The following is a 27,856-nucleotide window of genomic DNA, read 5'->3' on the forward strand; positions in this document are numbered from 1 at the left end:
GTAGGTACGTCTATTCTGGATTATTCAGAGAGTGGAACTGAATTGATCATTGAGGTTTGTGTGGTGTGTTTTTTTTGTGTTTTTTTTTGGGGGGGGGGGTCAGTTCCAACACCCAGAATGCCAACTTGTATTTGGTTGGCCAACCACCTTAAAATCACAGGATACTTCTATCATACATGATTAGGAATTTCTACCTCCCCCACTCCCTGCCCCACAAAAAGTGACACAGTGTGTTACAGAGTGGGGCAGCCTAATCTTACTGATTACTTTATAAATGCTATGATCCATTTATAGATACCATTATTATGCAGTGGTCATAATTTTATAGTGTTCTAAGCCGATAAGACACTTAGGCTTGATTCAGAACTGACAGGAAACCATTGTTTTCTATTTGTTTATTTTACTACAGTATTTATTTACCTTTCTATATTTGTTTACCAATAACAAATGTTTTCTGGCCAGCAGTTATTTACTTTGACAATGCTTGTGTTCATGTGCTTCTCCATCTTTCCAGAATGAGGGAAGGAAGTTTAAAGCTTCTGTTTGTGGTTTGAAAGAAAACTGCAGGCTCTTTTATGTAAAAATACAGGAAGCTGGTATGTCTAAACCACAGTTAACAAACCAAAATTTGAAACTGGATTGATCCTGGTTTGTTATAACAATTATGTGCTAGTGTAGTTTTGGAACCTCAATGCCATCTCCCATAGACAGATCCCAAGTTTATACAGTTGGACTTTTGCTATTAATTAAAAACAGCAACTGCAGTCCTACTTTTTGTTGCAGATTATGAATGCAAATAACTGCTTTGATTACAGGTTAAACTTGAGGCTCCATTGATGCACTTCCTTCCTCTGTATAAAGAAGACAGCAAACATAAGCTTCTGGTTTTAATTGATCCACAAGATAAAAACACAGGTGAGTGGCTTACCCTATTCCTCCAGTTTGCAGCATGGCTCACAGAATGATCTGAAGGCATATGATAAGATTCAGCTGCTGAAGCTAAGGCAGTCTAGCCATGAAAAGGATCTGGATGGGAGGCCATGTGAAAGTTGTATATGTAAACTGCTCTGACCTTCTTGGACGAAGAGTGGAATATAAATGTAACAACTACTATTGCTAACAAATACATGAAAAACCTTATTCATTTATTTGATTTCTTACCGACCCTTTATCATAATGTCCTGGGGCAGGTTTCAACAATAAGATACACAGTTATTCTTATGCCTTATCCTGAAATCAGGCCATTGAACCATCTAGCTCAGTATTGTCTACAATGACTGGCAGTGGCTCTCCGTGGTTTCAGGCAGGAGTCTCTCTCAGCCCTACCTGGAGCTGCCAGGAATTTGGAACCTTCATGCAAAAGTATGGAGAAATTGGGAGAAAAGTATGGAGAAATTGGGAGAAAAGGTAGTAGTGTCTTTCCCAGGTTCTTGCTGGTACTGCAGATCCAATGTCAGTGGGCAGGTAAGCAACATTACTTTATGCTACTGTTTAAATGAACACTGAAACAAATATTTGAAACGTGGCAAATGCATTTTAACAATGTGTTTCCTATTTAAACTGAAACTTGGGTGTTGGCAGTGGGTCTATAACGTATCCACTCTCATAAATATTCATGAGCTTTGTGGAATTGCTGTACAAATCCTTACTTAAATATTACCAGTATACCATTTTTAACTTCCCTCCCACAACAAATGCTCTGAAGAACTTTTTGTCTGCAAATATTTGTGTTCTGCAGAAATACACACAAACCAATACAGGAGAACATTTCCCTCTCTATCTTTTATCTTCCTATTTTTGCCTATATTTAAATTTTAATCCACGACCCAATTTAAAAACATGGTCTTACTTCATTACTAAACTCTTCCACAGTTTCTCTCAATTGTCTACTGATTTGCCATTATTTGAGATTTGCTAACTGAGCCACATTGAGAACCAAAGTTACAGCCTTCCGCCAAATATTTTATTATCACTGTTTCTAGACACCTTGTAATTGAGATCTCCCTTAAGCCTGCTTTAATAGGATTGCAGGATGGTAATGGTTTGTGATAAGGTATAAATGGGAACAAAAGAACAAACTGTTTCCTGACATCAGTCTGTAGTAATGGAGAAGAGTAAACTTATAAATGAGTTTTGGACTCAAAATGTTCTCCTTGTACTTCTGTGGTACACTGTGTGCCATAATACCTTCACACTGAATTACAAAACTAGGTGTAAAAGTTTGCAGTCCATGCAGTAGGTAAGAAGTTTATCTTTTCCACTTCAAAACAAAACAAATTCCTTCCAGTAGCACCTTAAAGACCAACTAAGTCAGTTCTTGGTATGAGCTTTCGTGTGCATGCACACTTCTTCAGATACACACTGTGTATGTCTGGGTAGGCTTGCTGAAATGAAAAAAAGTTGTCACCAGTCTTCTAAAACAATGGAGTGAAGGTCCTGCCTATGTCAATGCACAAGCAGGTCCAAAGCATTTGAGGCCCTTCCTTCTCTCTTCTCAGTGTTTTTTGTGTCGGTGTTGATATGCCTTTCTCCATAACGAGGGTCACAAAGGTGTTGTAAGACTTCTTTGTATTCAAAATGGGCTGAATGGAACTTGAGGGGGCCGGAGTGGGCTAAGGAGACTTAAATGGGGACTTAAGTGGGCTCAGTGGGGTTGGCTAAGTGGGGACTTAAGTGGGCTAAAGGGACTTAAGTGGGGACTTAAGTTGGCTAGATGGGAACATGAGTGCACTAAGGGAAAATCTGTTTACTATATTATTATACTATATTAATAGTGGAGGCTCGTCCATTAGGGTGAACGGGGCACTGCCCCACCAACCACACTGTGTCCTTAGTCAACTCCCACTTGCCTGCCTTCTTACAGCCAGTCCAGTGGATGACATTGGCTATCCTCTTCCTTTTCCTCCTCCTCTGCATTCTCAGTGCTGCCTTTGCGGACCTCAACAGGCAGCAGCAGGAGGAGGGTGGAGACAAAGGCAGACCTAGTTGACTCCGCCTGTCATTGGCCTCCTTACCTTCTGCCACAGCAGTCCCAATGGGTACCAGCCACCACTTTAAATTAATGGTGAATATACCTTCATATGGGATATGGAGAAGCCTTTCCCTCTCCTTCCGCAAAGAGATCTGTACAGGCAAAGTAATCCAAGCAATATGATGTGACAGTTGCTATGTCAGCTTTACTGGACTACTTCCCCTCTTTTCCTTTAAATTATTGAATAGCACAGGAAATGTGCCATAAAAAGTCAAGTCATTTCCATGTATTTTGCATAGAGTTTCTTTAGGCAGAGCCAAACTCTGCTTGCTAATAAATCGACACAGCTCTCATTGACGTTGGACTCCTTTTGTCCCATTTGTCTGGTGCTTGTTCACCATTGCTAATTGCCTATTTCTTGGCTAGTGTGGGAAGATGGAGTTCTGGAGCAGTACCCAGTGCACTCATTCTATTAGTATAAGTATTAATGCTTGGGCAATGGTATTTTCATGCCCACCCTCTGTGCAAACCCCATGCGCTCTCTGAATCTGCTCCAGAGGCTTGGGGGAGAACCTAGAACAGATTTAGCCAATGCACAGGGAGTGGAGAAGATAAAGTTCTGTTGAGCAAGCATATATCCTTGCGCTATCAGAACGAGTTATGTAGAGCTACAATTGGATACAACCTTTTGTGGGCTGCTCATGCTTCATAAAGAAAACACATGAAAACCCTCTGCAAGGGAGTGTGAAATATGTAATGAAATGGGCCTAGTTGTAATTATGCATCTGCAGCTTCCCCTTTTCCCTTTCTTTCACAGCTTGCATGTAAACACATTTTGGTGCATGCTTTAATAATTTATTCAAATTATAGGTTAACTAACTGATTGCACTTACCCTTCAAGCTCACTTGGGAGCTAGTGCAGAGAAACCAGCCTTATATATGTGCATTAGAACATTTGTACAGTCTCGGGGCTAACATAGGCAATTGATGACATTCCTGTTAAAGCTTTTTGCGGTTAGAAATGCACCACTTCTTCCATTTCACCTACTGGTACATAAATTCTGCCCTCCACCATTAAATGTTGTATAGCTTCTGTTCCCTGGTGTGTTTTATCTCACTCAGTAATGTAGATCTTCCATTGATGCACACAACTGTATTTTTCTTTCTGGAAGTATTCTTTGATTGAAGTGACAGTTAAGAACAAAAAAACATTGCTTGCGTTATTTCCTTGTTGTCTTCTGTACTCATTTCAAGGTGTTGGAGATGACTTTTAAGTAGCAATGGATGGTCTATGACAATTTTGCATGTGTTCAGCTATAAGTTTATTTGGCCTCTTTCTGAGTTAAGGTGGGTGTTTTAAAAAATCTGAACAAAACTTTACATTGAAACATGTATTGTATTTAAATGTGTAATCTATTTTAGGCATTTCTATGTGTCTTTTATCCTAAAATAATTTTTTTAAAAAATGTATGTGCTTTGGGATGAGAGCTTCATCTCAAAATTTGGAAAAACACAGAATATTGACATTTGCCTGGTGCTTGCAAAAGGCCTGCCTGGTCACCCTGCCATTGTAGGTTGTAAATACCCAGTCTGCGTGTCGATTGGCTTATGATGTATTGCAATGCATTAATTTTCTTGGAATTGTGTTTTATTGTTGTGAGCTGCCCTTGGATTATTGATGGAAGAGTGTTATAAAATGTTTTAAATAAATAGAAAAAAGCCCATGTCTATACTGCATGACTGGTGTGACCCATTGTAAAGTGATTTGAAAGAGGGTCTTCCCTGTGGTGATAAATACTTTGGGAGGTTCTTTTGCCTTCCTTGGTGATTATTTTCCATTGTCAACAGGAACACATCTATTTCCAGTGGCATTTGGGGGGAGGAATGCCAACCTAGGTATGGTTAATTCTGTGTCTGCTGCTGAATTGGTTCTATAGTTGCTGCTGTGATTTCCTTTTCTTATTTATATTGATTTGAATTCTTTCATCTGTATACTGCCCTGGGATCCTACAATACAAAGGGTGGTTTGATGAATAGTTGATAATGGAAATAACTGACAACAGCAAGAGAAAGACAGCACAGCTGAAACCCTGTATGAGCTCTTGGCATCATGGTGGCAACCATTTCAATGAAACGTCTTCATTTCATTCTTTTTTAGTATTAGCAATTTATTTGCATAGTTCCTGGTGGCTTATTGAAGATGTAATGAAAACAGCTGATCATTCCCGGGAGGGGCTGAAACAGGTAGGTATTTACTTAAAAACCTTTATATCTGTCAGCAAGATGGTCTCAGTTGATTGTGTGCTGGTTTTTTAAAACAGGGTAGTGATGCTTAGTGCCCCCACTTGATACAGTATGGAATGGATTATATGAAACATTAATCTATACATGACTTGATTTCCATAATATCTAGCTTTTCAGAGAAATTGGAATATTTTGGAATGGTGTGGAGTAGTAGCAGGAACAGACCAAAACTCTTGCCTCTGAAAACTCTCCTGAAGGCATAGCATTTTTGAGTTTTCATCACATGCTGGTGGTACCTTGATGCTAGAACTGTCAACCATTTATGGAATTGTTTGTTGATAAGCACATTTCTGATTAATTAAACCCTATTAAAGCATTCCGAGAACACAGGAGGGAGTAAAATGTAGCGGGACTTAGCATGCTAGTCCCATCCCTAGTGTGGCCATTCCTGCCAACTTCACCCTCAACCTTCCTACTAAGTGTGGGAAGGTTAGGGGTGGAGGGGACAGACATGGGGGCAGAACTGGCACACATGCCACCCCATACTTTTAGTTCACATACATTCTTTGAAGGTGGTTATAAAAGGTAAAGGGACACCGTTAGGTCCAGTCGTGGATGACTCTGGGGTTGCGGTGCTCATCTCGCTTTACTGGTTACAGGACTTTGGTTTATTCAAATTCAAAGTATATGTATACATATCTCACCAAAACTTCAATGCTGGGGCCAGGCATCTACAAGTTTTGACTAGACTTGGTATTTAGCTATAATTTGCAGTTGCCGTTGGCTTTGACCGCCCTATTCCAGGGGAGGCAGGTGTGACTATGAAAGTGAGCACCTGACCGTCTTTCCAGCTCCACGCTTGGAGCAGGAACTCCCCGAGTGTCAGTGTGCACAGTGCACCGAGTGTCAGATGCTTTGAAACCAGTGATACATCCTACTGGTTCTGAGACTGGAAATCATGGCCATGTGGGAATCTCTTTTTGTTTCTGTTAAATTTCGACCCCATTCCCATGAGCAGTTTAATCCCATCACTTGTGCTGGGGGAGTAGTCTTCCTCGGGTAACAGTGCTGTGCCTGTATTTTTGTACCTAGCAGAGCTAATGCCAGCTTCAGGAGGTTGGTCAGCAGTGCAGATGGAGGAAAGAATAAGCCAATCCTCTTCCAGAGCTTAGAGAATGGTCTCTGAAGGCTCATGATGCTGTTTAACTATAATAATAGTGCCACTGTATTCTGCTCTGGTCAGAGCTCACCTGGAGTACTGTGTCCAGTTCTGGGCACCACAGTTCAAGAAGGACACTGACAAACTGGAACGTGTCCAGAGGAGGGCAACCAAAATGGTCAAAGGCCTGGAAACGATGCCTTATGAAGAACGGCTAAGGGAGCTGGGCATGTTTAGCCTGGAGAAGAGGAGGTTAAGGGGTGATATGATAGCCATGTTCAAATATATAAAAGGATGTCATGTAGAGGAGGGAGAAAGGTTGTTTTCTGCTGCTCCAGAGAAGCGGACACGGAGCAATGGATCCAAACTACATATCATGTGTATTTTGGCCTGAAGCAGCTATGACCTTAGAGGAAGATTAGGGTGTGTGCCTTCACCCCGCTGCCTTGCGGAGGCTTTGCACAGGTAACCCCAAGCTAGAACAGCAAGACGGAGCGCTGCGCAGCGCTCTGTCTCCCTGTTCTGGCTTTGGGCTTAGCTGCGCAGCCTGCATTCGCTCCATAAGACACACACACATTTTCCCTTACTTTTTAGAAGGGAAAAAGTGCGTCTTATAGAGCTAAAAATATGGTATATACATATATATATGCAAACACACAACTCTGTAGGCATTTCTGCCCTTTCAGGGTGCATCTTTCTAAATGCTTTTCCATGGATAATTCAACTTTCCCCATTGCCATCCATGCCCCCACGTTCCACACATTATAAAAACGAGTAATCTTCCTCAGCCCCATTTCCATTTATCTGCTGGTTTGTCCTTTTCCATTTTTGTCCACTTTGCCTCCTTTGGCCAGGTACTAGGCAAGACAATCAGATAACGGAGTTATTTCATTTTCAATAATAGCCCTTCACCATTAGCGCTGCTTGATTGGCCATCTGTTGCGAAGAGCCAGCCTTATTAACCTTTGGCACAGTGTGTTACTTACACACCCTTTTACAAATGCCTTCTGTCTTGGACCATTTAAACATAAATTGCATTTATTTTATGGAGTTCTTGTTTAAAGGGATTTCTCTCATCTAAAATTCTTCCTGTGCTTTCCTCTTAATTTTAATGCCGTTTGACATACCTCTCTGACTAACTCTTTATTTTACATATTCCCCAACTGATTTAATACAGTAAGTCTATTATGTGCAAATGTCTGATAACTTTAGAGCAAATTAGTTTGTTTTGTGTTTTATATATTTAAAAGTACTTAAATTGCTTAATATTTAAAAATCTCTAAGTGGCATACAAAAGTACAACCAAAAGGCAATAAAATGGTTTCATAAAACAGTGGTATAACATAGAAGCCAGTAAAAAAGCATTATAAAAAAAGATAAAAAGAAGAATTCAGAATTCTTCCTAACCACCTTTTCCAGCAGTTTTTTTCCTGATTCCCTCTGTCATAATCTTACTTGTTTTCCAACCATATTTATTACACAATGTGTAATCTGGGAATATTTCCTGTGCAAATCTTATATATTTGGGCAAATTTGTCATCCTGCTGACCTTACCTCCTTAGACATTTTAACATCACACAAATCACCAACACCAACAAATGTAAAGCACTTTTACTGGGAACCAGAATGTTTTGATTTCTCTTATTTTCTTCCCTCCCCTGCCCCTATTTGTTTTGTAAGGTCCAGACATTTGAAGAAAGAATTGTCCTCTTTGTGCTTAATGTCATTATTTTTGGAATGCTAGAGAGGAGTTTGACTCACGATGTGCTCTTTGTGCCTCATTCTGAGAAAGAGTGTGCCAAAATATTTTGGAGGAGTGGAGATGCAGCTGCCTTTTACACCGTAAAAGTGAAAGGTACACTTGTTTTATTAATGCAGGCATACTGAGGAAAATGAAGGGCACCATTTTAGATGGTTGGCTTGGTTTGGAGAATCCTATCTCAGCTTAATATTCACAACAACCAGAGCCAGAAGTCTCCAATTACTCCTGGTTTTCCCCTTCATGCAAACTGAGAAACTGTGGCCCACCAGCGTTGTAACAAGCCAGGACCTTAAACCAACTTTAAACTATGTTTGAAAATGCTGGGTTTTTCTGAACCTGGTAAGTTGTTAATTGGAGACTTCTGGGTTAGATTGCAAGTGGGCTGTTTGCTTGGGCAAAACATATATTGACTTAATAATCCCAAAACAGGGTTATCTAAACCCTATTTAGATAGGGAGTGTGTGGCCCTTGCAGGACTCCAACACCCATCACCCTTACCATTAGCTGGAGCTGATGGGAGTTGCAGTCCAACAACATCGCTATAGTCACACAATCCCTGCCGCTGATCTTAATGTAGCCGGTCTTCGAAAATTGTTAAAGGCTTGGATATATTACAATTTGTTTTAAGAACATGTGTTGTGGTTCTTTGGCTTTTCTTTATAATTCATAGTGCAGCTACTGGCTAGCCATTCATTCCTTAGCTAACTGTGTGAGCTAATTGTTAAAAGATTGTTTCTTGATACAGAGATCTCTCTTGAGTGCTTTGGTTGGGATAGCAAAAGGAGCTTGAGGAGGATGTTGACTTCTGCTTCCTCAACTAACTAGCAAGAGGAGCTGATGCAAAGTGTGTATAAAGAAACAGCAGTCTTGTCATAGAACATAGTATATGATGTATTTTTAATTGTTTTATTCTTACACCTCCCTGGGAATATTAGTTGATGGGCAGCTATGCAGGGTTTCAGCTGGTCAGTCATCCATACCCTTTTCAGGATACTCCATTCCATTTACCTTCTCTCTGGGTTTTTGTTTCCCCTGCTGGCAGAGGGTAGGGGGCTTGGTTTAGATGGCTATAGCGGTTCCATCAGATTCCAAGTGCCATCTTTTCTTTCTGTCTCTTTCTACTAATGCATGCATTTTTATTTTTGCATTAGATACAAAGCTAAACAAATATACAATGTGTTTTTGTTTGTGTGTGTATATCTACACACACACACCAAGCCATGCCTTCTTAGTTTTATTTGAAGCTGGAGATTTTGCTCTCTCTTTTGGGTTTTGTGTAGGCGTGTGTGTGTGTCTGTACACAAATCACACAATGGGTTGACTTTGGGTACCATTCAGCAGAAACATTCTCTCCTGTTACACAAGGACTCTGTCTGCAGAAGGTCTCTCTGGACAAGCGTCTGCCAAGCCAGCTTGTTAATCAGGGAACTAACTGGAATGTGCAATTTTGTTTGGTTTGAGTCTTTCAGATGTGGGGCAGGATGGGGTTGGGCTTTTCCTGAGCTTTTGGATGTTTGAGAGCGTTAATGGCTGTCTCTTTTCTCTGCCCTTGTAATTGCTGTTTACCATTCTGCTGGCTCACAGGTTAGTCATTTAGCATGCGTGACCTAACCAAACAGATTAAAGGCCCTGAAGAAGCAGACTTCACAAAGACTGTCTTCTGTGATGGCATCCGTTGACTCCGCTTGTCATTTCCCTTGCCCATAACACTCAGTGTGTACACCCAGAGAGTAAGAGAAGTCGTCATACCACCTCTCCCCTTCCTTTCAATTCAGTGACTATGTGTTGGGGAGCAGGAATGTGCTCAGTTGCCATGCCTTCTGATTCTGATATGCCCAACGGTGTGTTGTGCCCTTGTCAGCTGCACATTCAGCATTAGTGAGTGGGGTGTCTTTAAAATGTGTACAAAGTGATTGCGTTGGGATGTAAGGGCTGAGGCAGGCCTTAGGGCATCTTGTACCCCAGTTGTTCAGTGTTTGTATCAACCCAAGAACCTTTAACCTGGACTGGTAGGATATGGGCAGCCAATGCAGATGTTTTTTTTTTAAAAAAAATATTTATTAAGATTTTTAAATACAAATGCAAAAAAAATAAACAATATAACATGTATCATAACATAGTTTCATAGCTTCTTTGGACTCCCTCACGTCTCCCGCTCCCACTTACATCATTGTAGATTTTTACCAGCAATTTATCATCTTGTTTGCGTTCTTATGTCCCGCTCATTTAAATATAATCTAATAATTCTCCAAAAGATTTATATTTTCCTCATCTCACTTATCATCCTAATTCCATCTAATTTAGTGGTGCTCAATTATTTATGATCTAGCATCCTTCTTAACATTCAACCAAATTACAGTATTTTTGTAAATAAATCTTAAATTTCTTCCAGTCTTCTTCAACCTTCTCCTCTCCCAGGTCTCGGATTCTGCCGGTCATCTCAGCCAATTCCATATAGTCTATCAGTTGCATCTGCCATTCTTCCAGTGTGGGTAGATCTTGAGTTTTCCAATGCTTAGCGATGAGTATCCTTGCTGCCGTTGTTGCATACAGGGAAAAAGTTCTGTCCTTCTTTATCACCCTCTCGCCGACAATACCCAGGAGGAAGGCCTCTGGTTTCTTAGGGAAGGTATACTTAAATACCTTTTTCAACTCATTATATATCATTTCCCAGAAAGCCTTCACTCTAGGGCACGTCCACCAGAGGTGAAAGAATGTTCCTTCATTTCCTTTACATTTCCAGCATTTGTTATCAGACAAATGGTATATTTTGGCAAGTTTAACTGGGGTCATGTACCATCTATATATCATTTTCATTGCATTTTCCTTCAAAGCATTACATGCAGTGAAGTTCAACCCAGTGGTCCACAACCTTTCCCAGTCCTCAAACATGATATTATACCCAATATCCTGTGCCCACTTTATCATAGCCGATTTAACCATTTCATCTTGTGTGTTCCATTTTAACAGCAAGTTATACATTCTTGAAAGTACCTTAGTCTTAGGTTCTAACAGTTCTGTTTCCAATTTCGATTTCTCCACCTGGAACCCTAGCTTTTTGTCATTTTTAAAGACTTCTTTAATCTGAGCGTAGTGTAACCAGTCTCGCACTTTATCCTTCATTTTCTCCAAACTCTGCAATTCCAATGCAGATGTTTTAACAGAAGTGTCACATGCTCTTGGCTGCCTGCCCAGTCAGCAGTCTAGCTGCTGCATCCTGCACCAGCTGGAGCATCTGGACCAGGGCCAAAGGCAGCCCCACGCAGAGTGCATTGCAGTAATCAAGTCTTAAGGGTACCAGTGCATGGATGATGGTGTCTAAGTTATCGTTTTCCAAATACAGTTGTAGCTAGTGAATATGACAGATGATAAAAGGTGCTCCCAGCCACTGAGGTCACTTGGGTCTCCAATGACAAAGTTGTATCCAGAAGCACCTCAAGCTACATTCCTACTCCTTTAGAAGGAATGTAACTGTTTAGAAGGAATGTAACTCCATCGAAGGAATGTAATCTCCCTCCAGAAAAGCAAGAAGATTATCAGAACTCAAGGGTGCATTTTAGCCAGAAGAAAACACTCAACAGGATGTGAAGCAAGGCCAGTGAGGAGTGTGGCCTAGGGAAAGAGTCCCAAGGGCTGAACAGAGAGGCCCAGAGGAACCACATTTCATCCTTGGCCTGAGGTTCCTAAAGCAGGATGATCAACTGTTTAATTGAGCTGATTTAATTGAGCTGATCCTTTAGCTCCCCAACCTTATTCCAGGTGTTTGCAAGATTCTATCAAATTAAGAAGTGAAATAGTAAGAAACTCTATAGGATGACAACAGGATTGGTGAGCCTGCTAGCAATTCTACAGTCCCCTTTTAAGGCTATTGCAGATCTTGAAGCAAAACCTTTGTCAGCATCCCAAAATGAATGGGCTCATGTTGCCAGAATCTGACATCTCTGCCGGGCTGCCGGCCAGTCCAGGATGTGCTGGGTTTCTTGGCTCACGCAGGGGCCTAATGCTTTTATTAGCTGTGCCCATATGCTTGATCTTATGAGTAATTGGAGGGCAATGAGTCCCACCCTAAGGGAGCCTTATGCAGCAGGATTCTTGGACATTCAAATAACTGGGCTGTCCTCATAAATGGAACAGAAAAGAGAAGATGATGCTATTCGTGGCTGGTCTTGAAGGATAACATGGTTGCCAGTTAACCTGCCTGTGAGATCAAGGGAAGAAATGGGAGCTTGCTTCTCTGAAACCATGAGCTCCCAATTTAGCTGGGCCTGCAGAACATGTCATCCACCAAGCTCAACATTGTTCACAATACTTGTTTTGTGATCAGCTGTGTGTGTGATTGCAGCAAAACAGGAGGGGAGTTGTGGCTCTGATGGGCATGAAGGGGTCACATGTTGTTTGGGTCTGATTTTAGCTGTTAATAGGCCTGAAAGGGTCTATGTTCATTCCTTTTTTAAAAGCATTTTTATACTCCTTAATATTTCAGAAATCTCTTAAGTGTTTGAAAAAACTAAACACTAAAACAGAAACACAGCCTAAAACCAGTGAAACAGCAAACATAAAGCAAATAAAACAGGAATTCAGAAGGTTCAGACATGCAGAACAGGATGCAAAAGCCTGGGCAAAAAGATACGTTTTTTACGAGATACCTGAAACCACTGACAGTTGCTACTTCACATATGACAGAGGGGAAGGTATTCCACAGTACAGGGGCAACAACTGATAATTCCTGCTTCTGGGTCACCACCCTATGATACTCTGTAGGGTGCTGTGCCACATAAAGAGTTTCCCCAGGTGAACTAAGTGATCTTACAGATCTACATGGGGGCAGTCAGGCAGTCTTTCAAGTAACCTGGTCCCAAGTTCTTCAGGGTTTTATATGTTAACAAGATCTTGAACATGGCCCAGTAGCTGATTGGCAGTCAGTGTTGTGTGTGAGCAGCATTTTTCAAAAAGTAGTAGGAGTAAGAAGAATCAGCCTGTTGTATAATAGGAAGAAATACGGTATACTGTGTATTATGTACACATTGATTTTCAAAAACCACAGAGAGAGAGAACGCTGCTGTGATATATTTCATATGGAAATACTGCTCTTTGGCCATATGTCAGAGCCAGGTCAAGGTCACAGAATCCAGACCTGGGATGGGGCTTTTCCAACTCAGGATCCTTCCCATCTATTACAGGAGCTGCAGCCTGGAACCAGAGCTGTGTTTTGAGCTGGAGTCTAAAGGGCAGTTTCTTGGTGTTTATACTAGTCCACCCAGCGAGCTGCATGGTTTTAAATCCAGCTTTCTGTCTACAGCTTCATAGTGATTTTAATAAACTCATTCATGAGCTGTGTTTGGAATTCAGTTTAATTACAGGCAATGTTGTTTTCTGCTTCCAGGAAGCCTGTGTGATGGGTACTCCAGCCAATGCTACATGCTCCCAGTTCTGGACACAATGTTTGTCCGAAAAAAGTTTAGAAGAGGTGGAGTTGGTATGAAAATGCTGCATGATTTTTGTCAGACATTTGCAGCTGAAGTTGCCCTGGGACTCAGCTGTCCTGTTTCTGCTGTCATGTACCAAGGTAAATGACTTGGTTTAGAAACATTTGGCTTAAAAGGTCATGATGGTTTGTAGGAAGCATAAAGAGGCTTTCTGCCTGTGTATCTATAATATTTTGTATATTTTAAGTGATTTTATTTTGCAGGCAGAAATCTCTCACATGAATGTGCATCCACTCTGCTATGAAAACATTAATGTACGGTCAGAATTTCAACAAACAACTAGCATGTTTTGTGTTATCTAATGTCATAAACGATACGTCACTTTATGGGAGGGCTAGGCCCCAGGGATTATTTTGGTTTAGATCAGCAGTTCATTTCAGGGTGTGGCTGCAAAAGTTGGAAGACAAGAAGTCTGTGGTATACATTTAGGTGTGAAATAAATACATAAATGAGATGGTATTGGTGGTTCCTAGGCTTTAATCTCAATAGTGCATTCTTTCATCAAACCAATACAATCTATTTTAACTTGTCCTTATTGAAAATGGTATGATGTGAGGCCAAGTCTATTGAGTTACTTCTCATTATAAACAGCTGTGCAGCATCTACTGAGGCAAGCCCTTAATTTTTTTTTATTAAAAAAAAAAAAAGGCCCCAGACACTGCTGTAAAAAAAAACCACTCAGTTTGAGCGGAAGACATAAATAAGCTCTTTTTGACAAGGCTGCTCACTGGTTTCCAAACATTGTTATAGAACTAATTGTTGCACAAGAAACTTCAGAATTCCCAGACTGATCTTTACATTCTTTCAGACTGCTCCAAATGCTCAGATATAAATAAAAATACTCAAATTGTTGTTCTGTAATGGTCCATTACATATGTAAAATGATAGATTTCCCCACTTTGTCTCATGCAATCTGTAGAGCAGTGCAAGTCCATCCCAAGAGAAAATAGAATTTCCTTAACTTGCTTGATACAAAATTCTAAATGAAATTTTGAGGTGTTATTTTGAGACAAGAGGAGACATGATAGAGGTCATAAAGTAGACAGAGAAAAGTTTATCTCACTATCTTATAAAAATAGAACTTGGGGACAGACTTCCTATAAGCATCTGGTTGGCCACTGTACAAACAGGATACTGAACTAAACAGACCTCTGGTCTGATCCAGCAAGGTTCTTCTTCTGTTCCGAATAAACAGGAGGCCGTTCAAACACAGCAACTGTAGCTTACTATATTTTGAAGTCAATGAAGTCATGTAGTTTGCCATCTAAGGAACCCCCACTAAGACTCTTAAGTCCAGAATTGAAACTTACTGAACTGCACTGCTGGCTAGGATGCAGTAGCAGTTAAGAGGCCTGTATATAATGGGTGGTGTATTCAGTCCTTATTTAACTGAGCGCTGAGGGCCTTCTGGCGGTTCCCTCAGTGCAAGAAGTAAGGTTACAGGGAACCAGACAGAGGGCCTTCTTGGTAGTGGCACCTGCCCTGTGGAACGCCCTCCCAGCAGATGTCAAGGCAATAAACAACTATTTTACTTTTAAAAGACAACTGAAGGCAGCCCTCTTTAGGGAAGTTTTTAATGTCTGATGCTGTACTGTTTTTAATATTCAGTTGGAAGCCGCCCAGAGTGGCTGGGGAAACCCAGCCAGATGGGCGGGGTATAAATAAATAAATAAATAAATAAATAAATAAATAAATAATAATTAATGTGTTTCAAGTCCTGCAACGAAACTTGCTCATTTTTCAAAATGTATTTGTATATACAGTGGTATCTCGGGTTACATACGCTTCAGGTTACATACGCTTCAGGTTACATACGCTTCAGGTTACAGACTCCGCCAACCCAGAAATAGTACCTTGGGTTAAGAACTTTGCTTCAGGATGAGAACAGAAATCGTGCTCCGGTGGCGTGGTGGCAGCAGAAGGCGCCATTAGCTAAAGTGGTGCTTCAGGTTAAGAACAGTTTCAGGTTAAGAACGGACTTCTGGAATGAATTAAGTACATAACCCGAGGTACCACTGCATTTGCTTTTAATGAGTACAGTGTCTAGTACAGTGTTTGGCACTTTATAAATAATATGTAATAATATTAATAGTTACGGGAGGGCAGGTTAAGATAGTAGGCATTCTTAGTAATTCTTAGTTTCTACTTGTTTCACCTTGAACAAGTCAACTTTCCTGCTTAGTTTGTCAGAGATTCTTGGAGACCCATCCAGAGGAACAGTCTCGACTGTGGGAAGTAGAAGCCCCGGGAGACTGGAGCCAGCGTGTTAGTATCTGGCTGAAGATTCAGATGGAACAAAAGCTTCAGAAAAGTGAGTTAAAGAGCAGTGAGGGCTGCGCTGCATCACATCTGTTAATTTTAAGCTTAATGGGCGAAGGTAAAACTGAGGAGGATTTTCTGGGCGATGTTTAAGTGGTGTGTTAAGTCAGAATTCGGAGCTGCTTTCTGTAACTGGTACAGAAAGATGATACAGAACCTGTGATGGTTAGTCTGTGGGGTTGGGGACAAAAAAACTAGCCTACACTGAATCAGAACTGAACATTCTGCTGCTCTTCTGGTCAGCCGGTGGTCTCATCTAGAGCACTGATCATAAATTCATCCAGAGCTGGAATCACTACATGGATCCCTGCCTTGTCTAACATGGGATCCTTGACCTCCAGTTTAACCCCTTCCTTGTTCTTGTGGGATTTTTCTCTGTGTTAGGCGTGCTAGAGTCAATTGACTAATTCTGTAGGACCTATAAGTGTATGAATAAGGACCAAACTAGACAGGACACCGTTCATTCATGCAATTAGCAACTGCATGACTGTGTGTTTTAAACAAGTAGCAGGCATTGGGAACCCAGTCCAAATTGGGCCTCCCTTGGCTGTTGTTTGCTCTAAACATCCGAGATGGATCTTATAATCTGGGCAGCCTAGGACCTCCATGCTTGTGCCCCAGGGAAGCCATGTCGATGCTGCTTACATAGCAGTTTGCCTTCACCCCCAGAGGCACACTCCATTATCTCTCGAGACAAACAGATGCCAACAAGAACAGCTCAGTGTCCCAAAGGCAAGCATGAGATACCTCGTGTGTAATATGTTGTTGGTTTATTTAGGGATGTATATATTTCTGTTTCACTTAATACCTCTTAAGGGTAAAGGGACCCCTGACCATTAGGTCCAGTCATGGCCGACTCTGGGGTTGCGGCACTCATCTCGCTTTATTGGCCGAGGGAGCCAGCATACAGCTTCCGGGTCATGTGGCCAGCATGACTAAGCCACTTCTGGCGAACCAGAGCAGTGCACGGAAACGCCTTTTACCTTCCTGCCGGAGTGGTACCTATTTATCTACTTGCACTTTTACATGCTTTCGAACTGCTAGGTTGGCAGGAGCAGGGGCCGAGCAATGGGAGCTCACCCCGTCGCGGGGATTTGAACTGCCGACCTTCTGATTGGCAAGTCCTAGGCTCTGTGGCTTAACCCACCCTTAATACCTCTTAAGTGGCTGCAAAATCTTAGATACAGCTGAGTTTAAACTGATGAGAGGAAAGCTTCTACTACTGTGAACAGAAATCCATGCCTTGATGGCATTGCATGAAGTGATATTCTTTATGTAATGTTGTAGGAATTCTAATATGTTCCCGAAAAGCCCTCACCTCCACCCCACAAACTGAAATCTAGTTTTACGTGTTGCAGCACTAGCTGCATCTAGTGGCGAACTTGTAAAATAGCACCCTAGACAGAATGTGGAGAGTTTTTACTGTGCAATCAATCCTTGATATGTTTATTCAAAATGAAGTCCCACTGTATGCAGTGAGGCTTGTTCCCAGGTAAGAGTGCTTAGGATTTCAGCCTTAATTATGCATACAAATGGGTTTGCCTAGGTTGTGAACCATCACATATACAATAATGTCTAGTTAATTAAATTAACTATTTAATTAATTCAGTTTTAAAATTCTTTCTGCTTTCAGAATCCCTCCCCCAAACGTTCATGTAAGCCTATGAAAGTGAAGGAGCAGAGAGAAAGATATCTGAAGCAGATTTATCTTAGTAACCTGACCCTAACACATTTAGGTTTAAAGGTCAAAACTAATACCATGAACAGTGTGTATTTGTCAATATGTTGCTTAGAAGCTCAAGCAAATTGCTTGCAAGTTAAGCAACAGATAGTCTCGAACTCAGCCTTCCTCAACCTGGTTCACTCCAAATGTTTTGGACTACAACTCCTATCAGGCCCAGATGGCCCAGCCAAGTTGAAGAAGGCTACTTTTACTTTCTGCGAGTCCACCATGTAACAAGATGGCCAGGTCATCACAGCTGGATATGGGTTGTGGTTGCAATTGCATATGTGTTCTTTTTATAAAATAAAATGCAATACCTGTTGCCATGGAAGAGCTACTAACCTCCTTCTATTATGATTTTGCCCTGGGAAATGGATTGTGCCACTCTAGAGTCGGATGTGAGCTGCTACATGAAGAGGCTTCAAAATGATGAACCTGGGCAATCAGATGAAGGGCGGATGAATCAGGTGCGCTGATGAATTAGTTACTTTATAATCTGGTTTTTCATAACTGCTGAAATCCTGATTATTTTAGCAGGAGGCCTGAACAGGGGAACTTGTCGCCCACAGTCAAGGCTGGGGTTTTAGTGCTAGGCCACTGATTTATATGACTATTGTAATTAGTCATATAAAGAAATTTGTCTTTTCTTTAATTGAGACACATGAACAATTGGCTAATATTATTCATGGTTCTCTGAGTTGGAAGTGCAACAGCAGGGATCATTCAATTTGTAACTTAAGAGTTAACTGTATTAGTGTTAAAGTCAACCAGTCAAGAAGGGGATGGCGTGATGAGTTGTTTTGAGTGTGTCTGTGTGTTCCTTTTTTCCAAACCTTCTGTGTTTTTACAAACATGTTTGCATCTCTTTTACCATTTCACTCACTAAGAGCATATATGAGTGATTAGTACAAAGTGTGTTGTTTCTTTCCCACTAGCCCCCACATTATTATTATTATTGTGCCTGTGTCTGTGTGTGATAACACCTAAAGGCTATATCATGGTAGCCAGTCCACATGTATCAGACTAAGGAAGCCTTGCTACAGGTTGATAGCCTTGTTATCTGAGTCTTGGGGTCTCTGTATTTTGACTCAAAAACCTTGTGGCCTGTGGCCAGGAAAACTGAGCTATTTCAGACTATTTTTTATTTATTAAATTCATATTCCACCCTTCTTCCCAAAGGAGCCCAGAGCAGCAACACCACAATGTTGAAACAGTATGATTTAAAATCAAATTAAAACAAATTAAAGGCTTAAAGATAGTTAAAAACATTGAAGTCCACCTCCCTCTTATTTGTCATCAGTGACAGTGAGGCAGCAGATCCCTTTAAAATATGATCTTATTTGGAAATGATTATGATATGGGGCTGTACAGGTTTTTTCTCTGCTTTGTATTTTATGTTATTGATTTATGTATTACTTTTATTCAATGGTGTCAGGGAACTGCCATCAGTACTGGAGGGGGAGCGCAAAAGCCAGAGGGATTCCAGAGAGCGTCCAGGGATCGGGAGGAGCAGCCCATCTTCTGGGGAAGAGAATCAGTGTAGCACCAGTGGAGAAGGGGGGCAGGTGTGGGAAGTGGCGAGGCGGTTCCACGACTCCTTGCCCGGGACCAGCGGGGAGAGTAGGGGTCCTCCGTTGCCCACGCCCTCCCTGCACAGAAGGCTTTCGCGCAGAGAGGGTAGGCGGAGACTAGGCATCAAACTTCTTTGCTGGAAGAAGTTTAAGAAACGCCCACTCACGGATTCTGCCAGCGATTGAGTCAGCCACGGGTGAGTGGCTGTCCGGACAGAAGAGGTTCACTTTGGCAGCCCAGCCAGGTGTTTGCACCCAGCCGGGGAGATAGGCACCTGCTTACGCACGAGCAACCCCTAGAACCATTACAAATGGTTAGCATCTTTCTCTTTTTTTGCCCATCTTTCTCAAGTTTGTCTCTATCTAAATTAATTTTTTTAGAGCATTTAAAAATATTTAAAAGCATTCATATGCCCTCACAATTATTGATCATGATTGCCATGCTCAATATCTTTCAGCCATCAAAAACTTGGGTATAGAGTATGGGTATAGAAATTTTAAATTTGTCCTGAAAATCAGTGATGAGGCAGACAGATGCACCTCATCCAGGAGGGCATGGGGGCATTCTACAGGCTGGAAGCCACCACTGAGAAGGCCCTGCGATGGGTCAGTGCCAGCCATACAGCAGCCAGAGGGTGGCATCAGCAATAAGGTCTCTGCTGCTGATCCTAATGCTTGAGATGGTTGATATCCGTTTGAGTATGTATATTCAGGCTTCAGAGTTCAGACACATAGCGGCAAAAGCTTGGCCTCTGTTATATATCAGTTAGCTGTTGTTCAAAGTGTGTGTAAACTGACCACAAATGGAAGGAAATTTTTCATGTGGAGGAGTACATTTCATCTGTAATGTAGGGATTTATGTCTGTCTTATTTTAGAAAGTTTCTCACAGTCCTAACAAGGCTTTGCCATATGAGGCAGAGGAATTTAAAGATGACCCAGAAGAGGTATTCAACCCCGAGCCTTACAGTGAAGAATATGCTGAAGAACATCAAGCTCATAAACAGCAGCGGAAAGACTCAAAGAAAAGAGCAAGCCAAGGAGAACCTTCTGAAGACAGAATCTCTAAGCAGTTCAGAGCAACATCCTAAAGTATGCACATAGAATAAGCAATACAAGGAGAAGGTGTGAATGAATGAGGCAGAGTAGAAGACTAAACAGTGAGTCAGAAGGCCCCTGGTTCATATCTTCCCATAGCCATGGACTTGTTTAGGCGGCCCTACCCTTCTCTAAGTTATGCATCTGCAGTGTGAGGATTGTAAAAGTAGCGTACTGTGCAGGGTTGTTGTACCCGAGGGGAAGTCCCTTGGCGCCGATGACTCTACCTGCACATCTTCAGCATCCACCCCCAGTGTTGTGGCTGCAGAGACCAGCAACTCGTAACTGCTGCCTCCCACGTTTTTGCTGTGCTAGCTGCACCAAAGTGACCTCTCCAGGGCACAAGCCTAAGCGGCGTGCATGGAGGTCCTGGGCTGCCCAGACGACAAGACCTCTCTCTTGTTCTCACTGATGTGATCTAAAGGAAAGCAGAGCAATACATTTGGCACCAGCTGGGCTGCAGGAGTTGCCAGAAGGAGGCATACATGACACCATCCAACTGTCCTAGGGACTCCCGATTTGTGTAGGGTTTACTCCTTAGCTGAAGATGTCTCACAAAGCAGTGGGTACAGATATTCCCTCAAGGTTTACTCCTGAAGCCTTTCTCATGAATGAGTATAGCCACAAGGCAGTAGAGGTTTTGGATTAGAGTTTTCTAGATGGACTGTCTTCCCAGGTTGATGAGCCCCCTCAGTTTCTTCTACAGCACATGCGTGGACCCACTCAATCCGCTCAATCCGCTGGAGCCTGTCTTCACATACAGGGGAAGTCCCTAACTCACCGAGGATTTGAGACCCACCAGCTACTTTCACTTGTTTTAGCTGGCTAATTGAAGCTGTTTCCCAGGATGTGACCACTGTTGCATGCTGACAGTTTCTAGGAGCCGAACTACCCCAAAAGCAACATGACATATCCCCCACCAGAGGTACTAAAAAGGTAAAGGTACTCCTGACCGTTAGGTCCAGTTCCGGACGACTCTGAGGTTGCGCGCTCATTTCGCTCTATAGACTGAGGGATCCGGCGTTTGTCCGCAGACAGCTTCTGGGTCATGTGGCTAGCATGACTAAGCCGCTTCTGGCGAACCAGAGCAGCACACAGAAACGCCGTTTACCTTCCCGCTGGAGCGGTACCTATTTATCTACTTGCACTTTGACGTGCTTTTGAATCCCATACACCCAAAATACGCAGTTGTCCTTTGAGTTTGATGTCAGCTGCTGCTGTCTTTTTTTCCATTGCCACAACCTCTGCCCTGGAGCCTTTATGTGGTTTGCTGCCAGCCTCATGTAAGTGCCTCATTGCCAAACACACTGTATGACTGTGCATTATATCTGTCTATCATCTGTCTATCTATCTATCTAGCTAGCTAGCTATCCATCTTGCTGCTTACAACTGTGATTGTTGCATACACAGCAGGAAGCCACTGTACATCCCAGTTGTCTGTGTGAAACACCCATATATACAGAAACACAATAAGAAACAATAATACAGAGCACGACTCATAATTTATCTGAGGCAGGCTAAAAGAAAAGATAAAACTGTGTTATGTGCTAATGTTATGTCTTGCTGTCACCACAAGATGGTGCCACTACACAGCTTAATCATGAGTACAGCACTGCCCTGGAGAGCTCTGAGCCAAAGGTTCAAGCATGCACTGTTGTAATTTTCTTAACTTTTTAGCAGGGATGCAAGCAAGAAGGCAAAGAAAGCTTGTCTCTGATATTTGCTAATCAGATTCAGTTTAAGGCTCCAGCTGCCAAAGTGTTTGTACTTTGGGAACTTAAGGTGAAATCACAGATACGTTCTGCATACAAAATGTGCACAAATGATATTATACGGAAATCAAGGAGGTTGCCATGAGAGCTATTGACACCGATTTCTGAGGTCTCTCAACAGCAGCCAGCCAGCTTCGAAATACCCCTTTGATTATTTATATCAAGTCTGCTTGTGGAGTATTAATAGATGTCACTCTTTCTGTATATAGTTGACTGCATTCTAGCCGTGCAAAAAACTGATTTATATAAACACATGCATTCTCTCCCCACCACCACCATCCAGACAAGAAAGATGCATTATCACAGTTCAAGAACACATTCCAGCCATGTGAAAGCACTTGAGGAGGACATGATGTAGGACCACTGAGGAGTATTAGCCCCAAAGGTCAGCTAGAGATGCGCGGGGGCAGGAGATATTTGGCAACCAAGCCATAGCTTCCCCCACCGCTGCTTTGGAACCTGCTTTCTGGGCCAGGAGCTGCAAGTGGGGACATATATATATTAGCAATGGAGATGTCACAGAGTTCTGCATTTCCTGGTTTGGAAATAGTGCTCCCCTCAATTGCGGGCATCTTCAGCTCTTGTTTGAGCTGTCATTTTAGGGTCCAGGAGCTGTGGTGGGGAGCACCAATCTAATATAGTGCAACCAACAACACAGGTCAATTTGGATTTTTGGGCGGGGTGGGGGATAACATGAGATGCCTCCCCCCTCCACACCGACACTTTCCTAAAAACTCTCAGAATGGGAATCTCTTGCTAAACAAGGACAAATTGCCTTTCCTGATGTTTCTGATCACACATTACTGGGATATTCCTAACATGGAAACATAAGGTGTGTTCCAGGTATGTTTTTGTGTGAGGATCATTTTCAACAATGGGAAGAAAGAAGAAATTGTTGGATATGCGCCAATAGACTGAATCTAGGGAAGAGGGCTGAAAGGGGCTCATGTCTGGGAATTGGTTAGGCTAACCCTGGGTGTGGGCCACTCCCACTAAATGAGCACATTCATAGCTGGGGGTACTGTTGGATCCAGGTACGTTGCTAGAATCTCCTGCTTCAGTAGTATGGAATGCTTGTTTCTACTTCCACCTAGTTCACCAGTTATGGTTGTTCTTGGACCAAAATAGCCACAATGACTCATAATCTAGTAACCCCCCATTTGGATTGTTGCAATGTGCTGTATGTGGGGCTGCCCTTAAAGACATCTACAGCTTGTGCGGAATGTGGTGATCTGGATCTGGAATGTCACGTTACCAGGATCACTCCCAATTCTACAGGACCTGCACTGGTTTCTTGTACTCCACTGAGCCCAATTCAGGAACTAACTTTTATTTAAATGGGGCCCATTTACTTCAAGGAGCACCTCTTGACCCATCTGAGTGTTAGGAGTGGTCGGGGAAGCCCTTCTTATCATTCCAGCAGGAATGGTATGTTATGCAAGAATGCTAGATAGGGTGTTCTCTTCAGTTGCACACAGGCTTTGGAATGCCCTCCCCTTAGATATATGGTTCACACGTATGATATTGTTGCTTTGGTGCCTACATAAGCCACCACCGCCTCCCTTGCTCACACAGACAAGCCCTTTGCACCACTCCTCTGTTCAGAAGCCCTGGAAAGGTGGGCATCCAATCCTGGCATCCAATGAAACGTTCAAGGAGGAGCACCCAACACTGGAGAGGTTGAGCCCATGCAAACAGGAACTGAGCAGTCTGAGCAAACTGTCTCTTGTGCATAGTGGCCATTTGGAGGGATATTGACCGAGACCTTCCATAGATTTCATAGGAAGTACTGGCAAGCACACTGATGCCTGTGAGTGCCATGTTTCCGACCCCCTAGGCAATTAAGAAATGGGGGCAGGTTATTGGCATGAGCTGGGATTCCTGGCTTCGTTAAAAAGAAATCAGGAGTTCCTCTTGATTAAGTGCAGAGAAGACTGATGCCTGAAGAATTATCCCACAAGAAAAGGCAGTATTTCACAGGAGGGTCCATCAGCAGTGGGCTGTGCCAGGGCATTTAAGCCAAACAACTTCTTGCCTGCTGACACTAGCTTTGCTTAAATGCCAGCTCTCCAAGCTGTGTGGTTACTGAATATGTAAACATGGATTGAGAAGATCCCACAGCCCCATCTCATCCACAGTGGCCAACCAGATGTTTGTATGAAGCCTTCAAGCAGGGCATGAGTGCAACAGCACACTTCCCCACTTGCAACTCACAGAAATTCGTAATCAGAGGCGTACTGCGGCTGACAGTGGTGGTAGAACGCAGCCATTGTGGTTGGTAACCAATGATAGCCTTACCCCCCGTGAAATGAGTTTTTATCGTCAGTAATCGTGGCACAAGATGTTCTTTCCTTGATTGTGACATTAAGATAGCAGCATAGCAAAATAGCTGTGGGGAAAATGTTTCCTTGATATGTGTAGCTCTGTGTTATATATATTTATATAATTACCCCATGCTCGACTGCAGTAAAACATACACCTGTGCATTTGGTAGATCAATGGCTCCGTCTTGTCGGAGCAGCCAGTGTTAAAGGTTTCTGACCTGCGAGAAACCAGAAGCTGGCCGGTATTCCTGCCCTCTGTTTGGGCAGACTGACCTGCTGTTAACAGCATTAGTTCCACACTGCCTTTGGAAAATACAGATGCATGACATGCCCATAAACCTCCCTGTATGGAGACAATAATCCCCTCCCAAGCTTTAAGCTACCTCTCCAAAGAGATGGGGGAACTGCATATCCCCCGAAATATAAAGCCGCCTAACAGGATTATTTAGACTGGCTAATTTACCGTTTAGAAATTCTTCATGCTGTATCCTTTTGCTTTTGAAACTTTTCGGTTGAATTGCTTAACCGAGATTGAATCTGAAGCAACTGTCCACCCCCCTGCCCAGATTTTCACAATATGAGGAGAGAGGGGATTCTCTGGAATCTCAGAGTGTCTCCAAATTCTGGGGCTGCTTCAGTCTCCTCCTTCTATCCAAGCTCTTTATTTTCTCTTACTGCCTTCCTAGCCCATCTGCTGCAAGGCTGCTTGAAATGCCTCTTTTCTTCTAGCTTTGCTGAGGTCACTGGTGGCGGGGGGAAATCAGTGGAACTGAGAGCTGCGTATTGTCCTGGCCTGACCTATGTCACGAGCACAAATATCTTTATTTGAATGCTTTGCTCAGAGGGCTCCAGAGCCCTTTGGCACAAGATACCTCTGTTACTGCGACCTCCTGGGTGCCCACGAAATGGTGAGGAGGGGCTATTGGGAAATGCAGAACAAAATACGCCCAGGCGGCTCCAAGAGAAAAGGTCAGGAAGGAATCCCTCTCCCTGTAGACATCAGAGGGGTCTTTAAGATGGTATTTAGCGTGGCCTGCCCTTCATGGTTCAAACATCAAAGGCATTAGCAGCACCTGCTCAGGAAGGCAAGATTTTCCTGGACAGTCAAATGCAACATTTTGAAGATTGGCCAAGAGGCCTTATGTGGAAGGGTGAGAAGGTTAGGCTGTGAAGTTTGCAAGCTCTCAGCAAAACAAAAAAGCAAAAGCAAAGAAGCAATGTGTTCTGCCTGATACATAGCCAGTATAAAATTGCACTGTTATTATTTTCCCTCTGGGGTCATAGAGATGATTCAGATGCTCAGCCTTACACTGAGTCAGACTACTGTTCCATCTAGCTTGGTATTGTCTGCAGTGATGAACTGCCACTCTCCAGAGTTTGGCCAAGTCCTACCTGAAATGCCAGGGATTGAGCCTGGGAACTCAAGCTGGTGAGGCACGCGCTCTACCAGTGGAGCTGTGGTTTTGCTCCGGTACAGAGTTGCAAACGTGCAATGGCAGGCCTGCCTCTGAAGAGAGGTGAAGTTAGGCACTGGCCGTGGAGGGAAGGGGTGGTAGCAATGGGCCTGCCACCTCAGTAGCACCACTGTTCACGCGTGCACAGAACATCCAAGATGGCACCCTGAGAAAATTCACAGTTGCATTTTCAACCTCTTCTGAAGGTGCTTACTGTATTTCTGCACCACTACCACCCCAAGATTCTGGGAGCCGGCACGGTGCAAAGGACTCAGGTTTAAATTTCCTGCCTCGGTAGAGGCACCGTTCCGGCATACATGCAACATCCAAGATGCACTGTAGGAAGCTTCACAGTTGCACATATTTTGTCTCTCCCAAGATAAGTGAGTGCATGCATGAGTGTGCCATATCTGAACCCCCCTTCCCAGATCTCTGGGGAGCCAGCAGAGCACAATCAACTCATGTTTTGGATTTCTTGCTTCTGATGTAGCATCCAAAGCATCTCATGCGCCATGAGCATGATCCCTTTCCTCTTCCCACTTCCCTCTTGCCAAGGCATATCCTTACAATTTGCAGCGTTCACCCTCCCGCCCTCAAAGCATTGTTGCATCAAGGCACATAGTTGCCACAGCTCTTGGTGATTTGTCTTGTAGTGCATTTTTCTCACAGCACACCTGTTTATATTTGAGTGGTTTGGGTGGTTCCTCAACCGCTCAGTTTCCCCAAGTCTGTGTGGCCTTGATCGTAGGTAGACAGCAGGCCTCCAAGCTAGAGCCACCAAATATCTGATCTCAACTTTTTAAAAAACAGGAGTGATTGTCTGTAGTCAGCGGGCTTTGAAAAGCTGTTGTAACCAATGTGTAGCATCAACTTTCTCCTCCTCTCCCTCCCCCCGGCCCCACTCTCCCCAATTAAGGAATGTAATTTAGGATCAATGGATGGGTCACTTGCGCTGAAAGAATTAGATAATGGTAGACAGAAGCAAGTCTTGGACTTTATTAGTCTTTTAAGCCTTCCTGATTGTTAGCAAAGATCCAGGCGACCTTTAAATACCTTGTAGGCGAAGGGAAGGATAAACGCCTCGGATATGGGGGAATTGGGGTAGTGGATTAGTAAGGTTTACACTCCCATAACCTTTTGTGAATCTGAAATAAATAAATAAAATGAATGCAAGTATGTCTGTGGTTCAATGTAGTGGGACTCATCCTAATTAATGATGTTATTTTCTCTATACTGAAGTATAGGTTGGGCTTGCCCTGTCTTACCAGGGCCTGCTTATCAGCAAATGAGCAATACACTCAGTATGTACATCCCAATATTGATTAAAACAGAAGAAGCCAGAGGTGGACAAACCTATCTAAGAACCTTGAGCCGGGGTGGCAAAAAAGCAAGGGGGTTGGGTCAGGGAGGAAAAAGGATAGTTTTGCTTTGAGGTTATTTTTGAAAACCATAACTAAGTAGGTCAAAGCCCTTAAGGTTTTTTGGTCATTAGTTCTTTGAATGGTATGGCGGCAAATCATTAATTGTATCACCGCAAAAAGCTTTGAAGACTGCATTAATTTAATGTGACCTTGGATCAGCCAAGATCACACATTCATTATCTCAAAAAGATTCCTTGTCCTGAAACATTGATCTCGGATGCCCCTAAACGTGTTGGACAAGAAGGAAGCCATTCTTAGTGTGAACACAAGGTGGCAGTGTTGCTCTTCCCTTGGACATTCTATCCACCATTTGGCCCCCCCTCAAAAATTCACCTTAAACAGAGGCCATGAACTTTTCCCCTTCGCTTCCCAGAGTGTTTTTTCACTCACACGCTGCATGCTCAAAATTTCTTTGGTGTAATAAATAGAAATTGTGGTCTCCACCCAAAGCTGCTTTTTCACAACTGCCACAATGCACCTGGTGTTCAGACGGGAGCATCACAACCCAGAAGATGCAGAGTTCTGTATTCAAGGTGCTGGAGATGGGTGCTGTT

At 42.8% G+C, this 27,856-nt stretch overlaps 1 protein-coding gene across 4 annotated transcripts in view; it reads left to right on the top strand.

Annotated features, from left to right (window-relative positions):
- LOC309328800 (protein FAM169B-like) overlaps positions 1-27,856 on the top strand; it is a 53,945-nt gene that overhangs the window by 22,653 nt on the left and 3,436 nt on the right. For 2 of the 4 annotated variants that reach the window (XR_014150860.1, XM_081839184.1), the window contains exons 3-9: positions 816-915; positions 5,130-5,215; positions 8,055-8,229; positions 13,520-13,702; positions 15,805-15,933; positions 18,055-18,131; positions 20,112-20,325. Coding sequence is in view for 3 of the 4 variants with exons in the window: in XM_081839184.1 (XP_081695310.1) it covers positions 816-915; positions 5,130-5,215; positions 8,055-8,229; positions 13,520-13,702; positions 15,805-15,933; positions 18,055-18,131; positions 20,112-20,324 (963 nt within the window). In the remaining variant the exon portion in view is untranslated. Of the gene's footprint in view, positions 1-815; positions 916-5,129; positions 5,216-8,054; positions 8,230-13,519; positions 13,703-15,804; positions 15,934-18,054; positions 18,132-20,111; positions 27,065-27,856 lie in introns of those variants that run through there. The other 2 variants (XM_081839183.1, XM_081839185.1) reach the window with 1 other exon arrangement.

The sequence above is a fragment of the Podarcis erhardii genome (assembly GCF_964252035.2).
Source record: "Podarcis erhardii genome assembly, chromosome: 14".
In the NCBI taxonomy this organism is placed as follows: domain Eukaryota; kingdom Metazoa; phylum Chordata; class Lepidosauria; order Squamata; family Lacertidae; genus Podarcis; species Podarcis erhardii.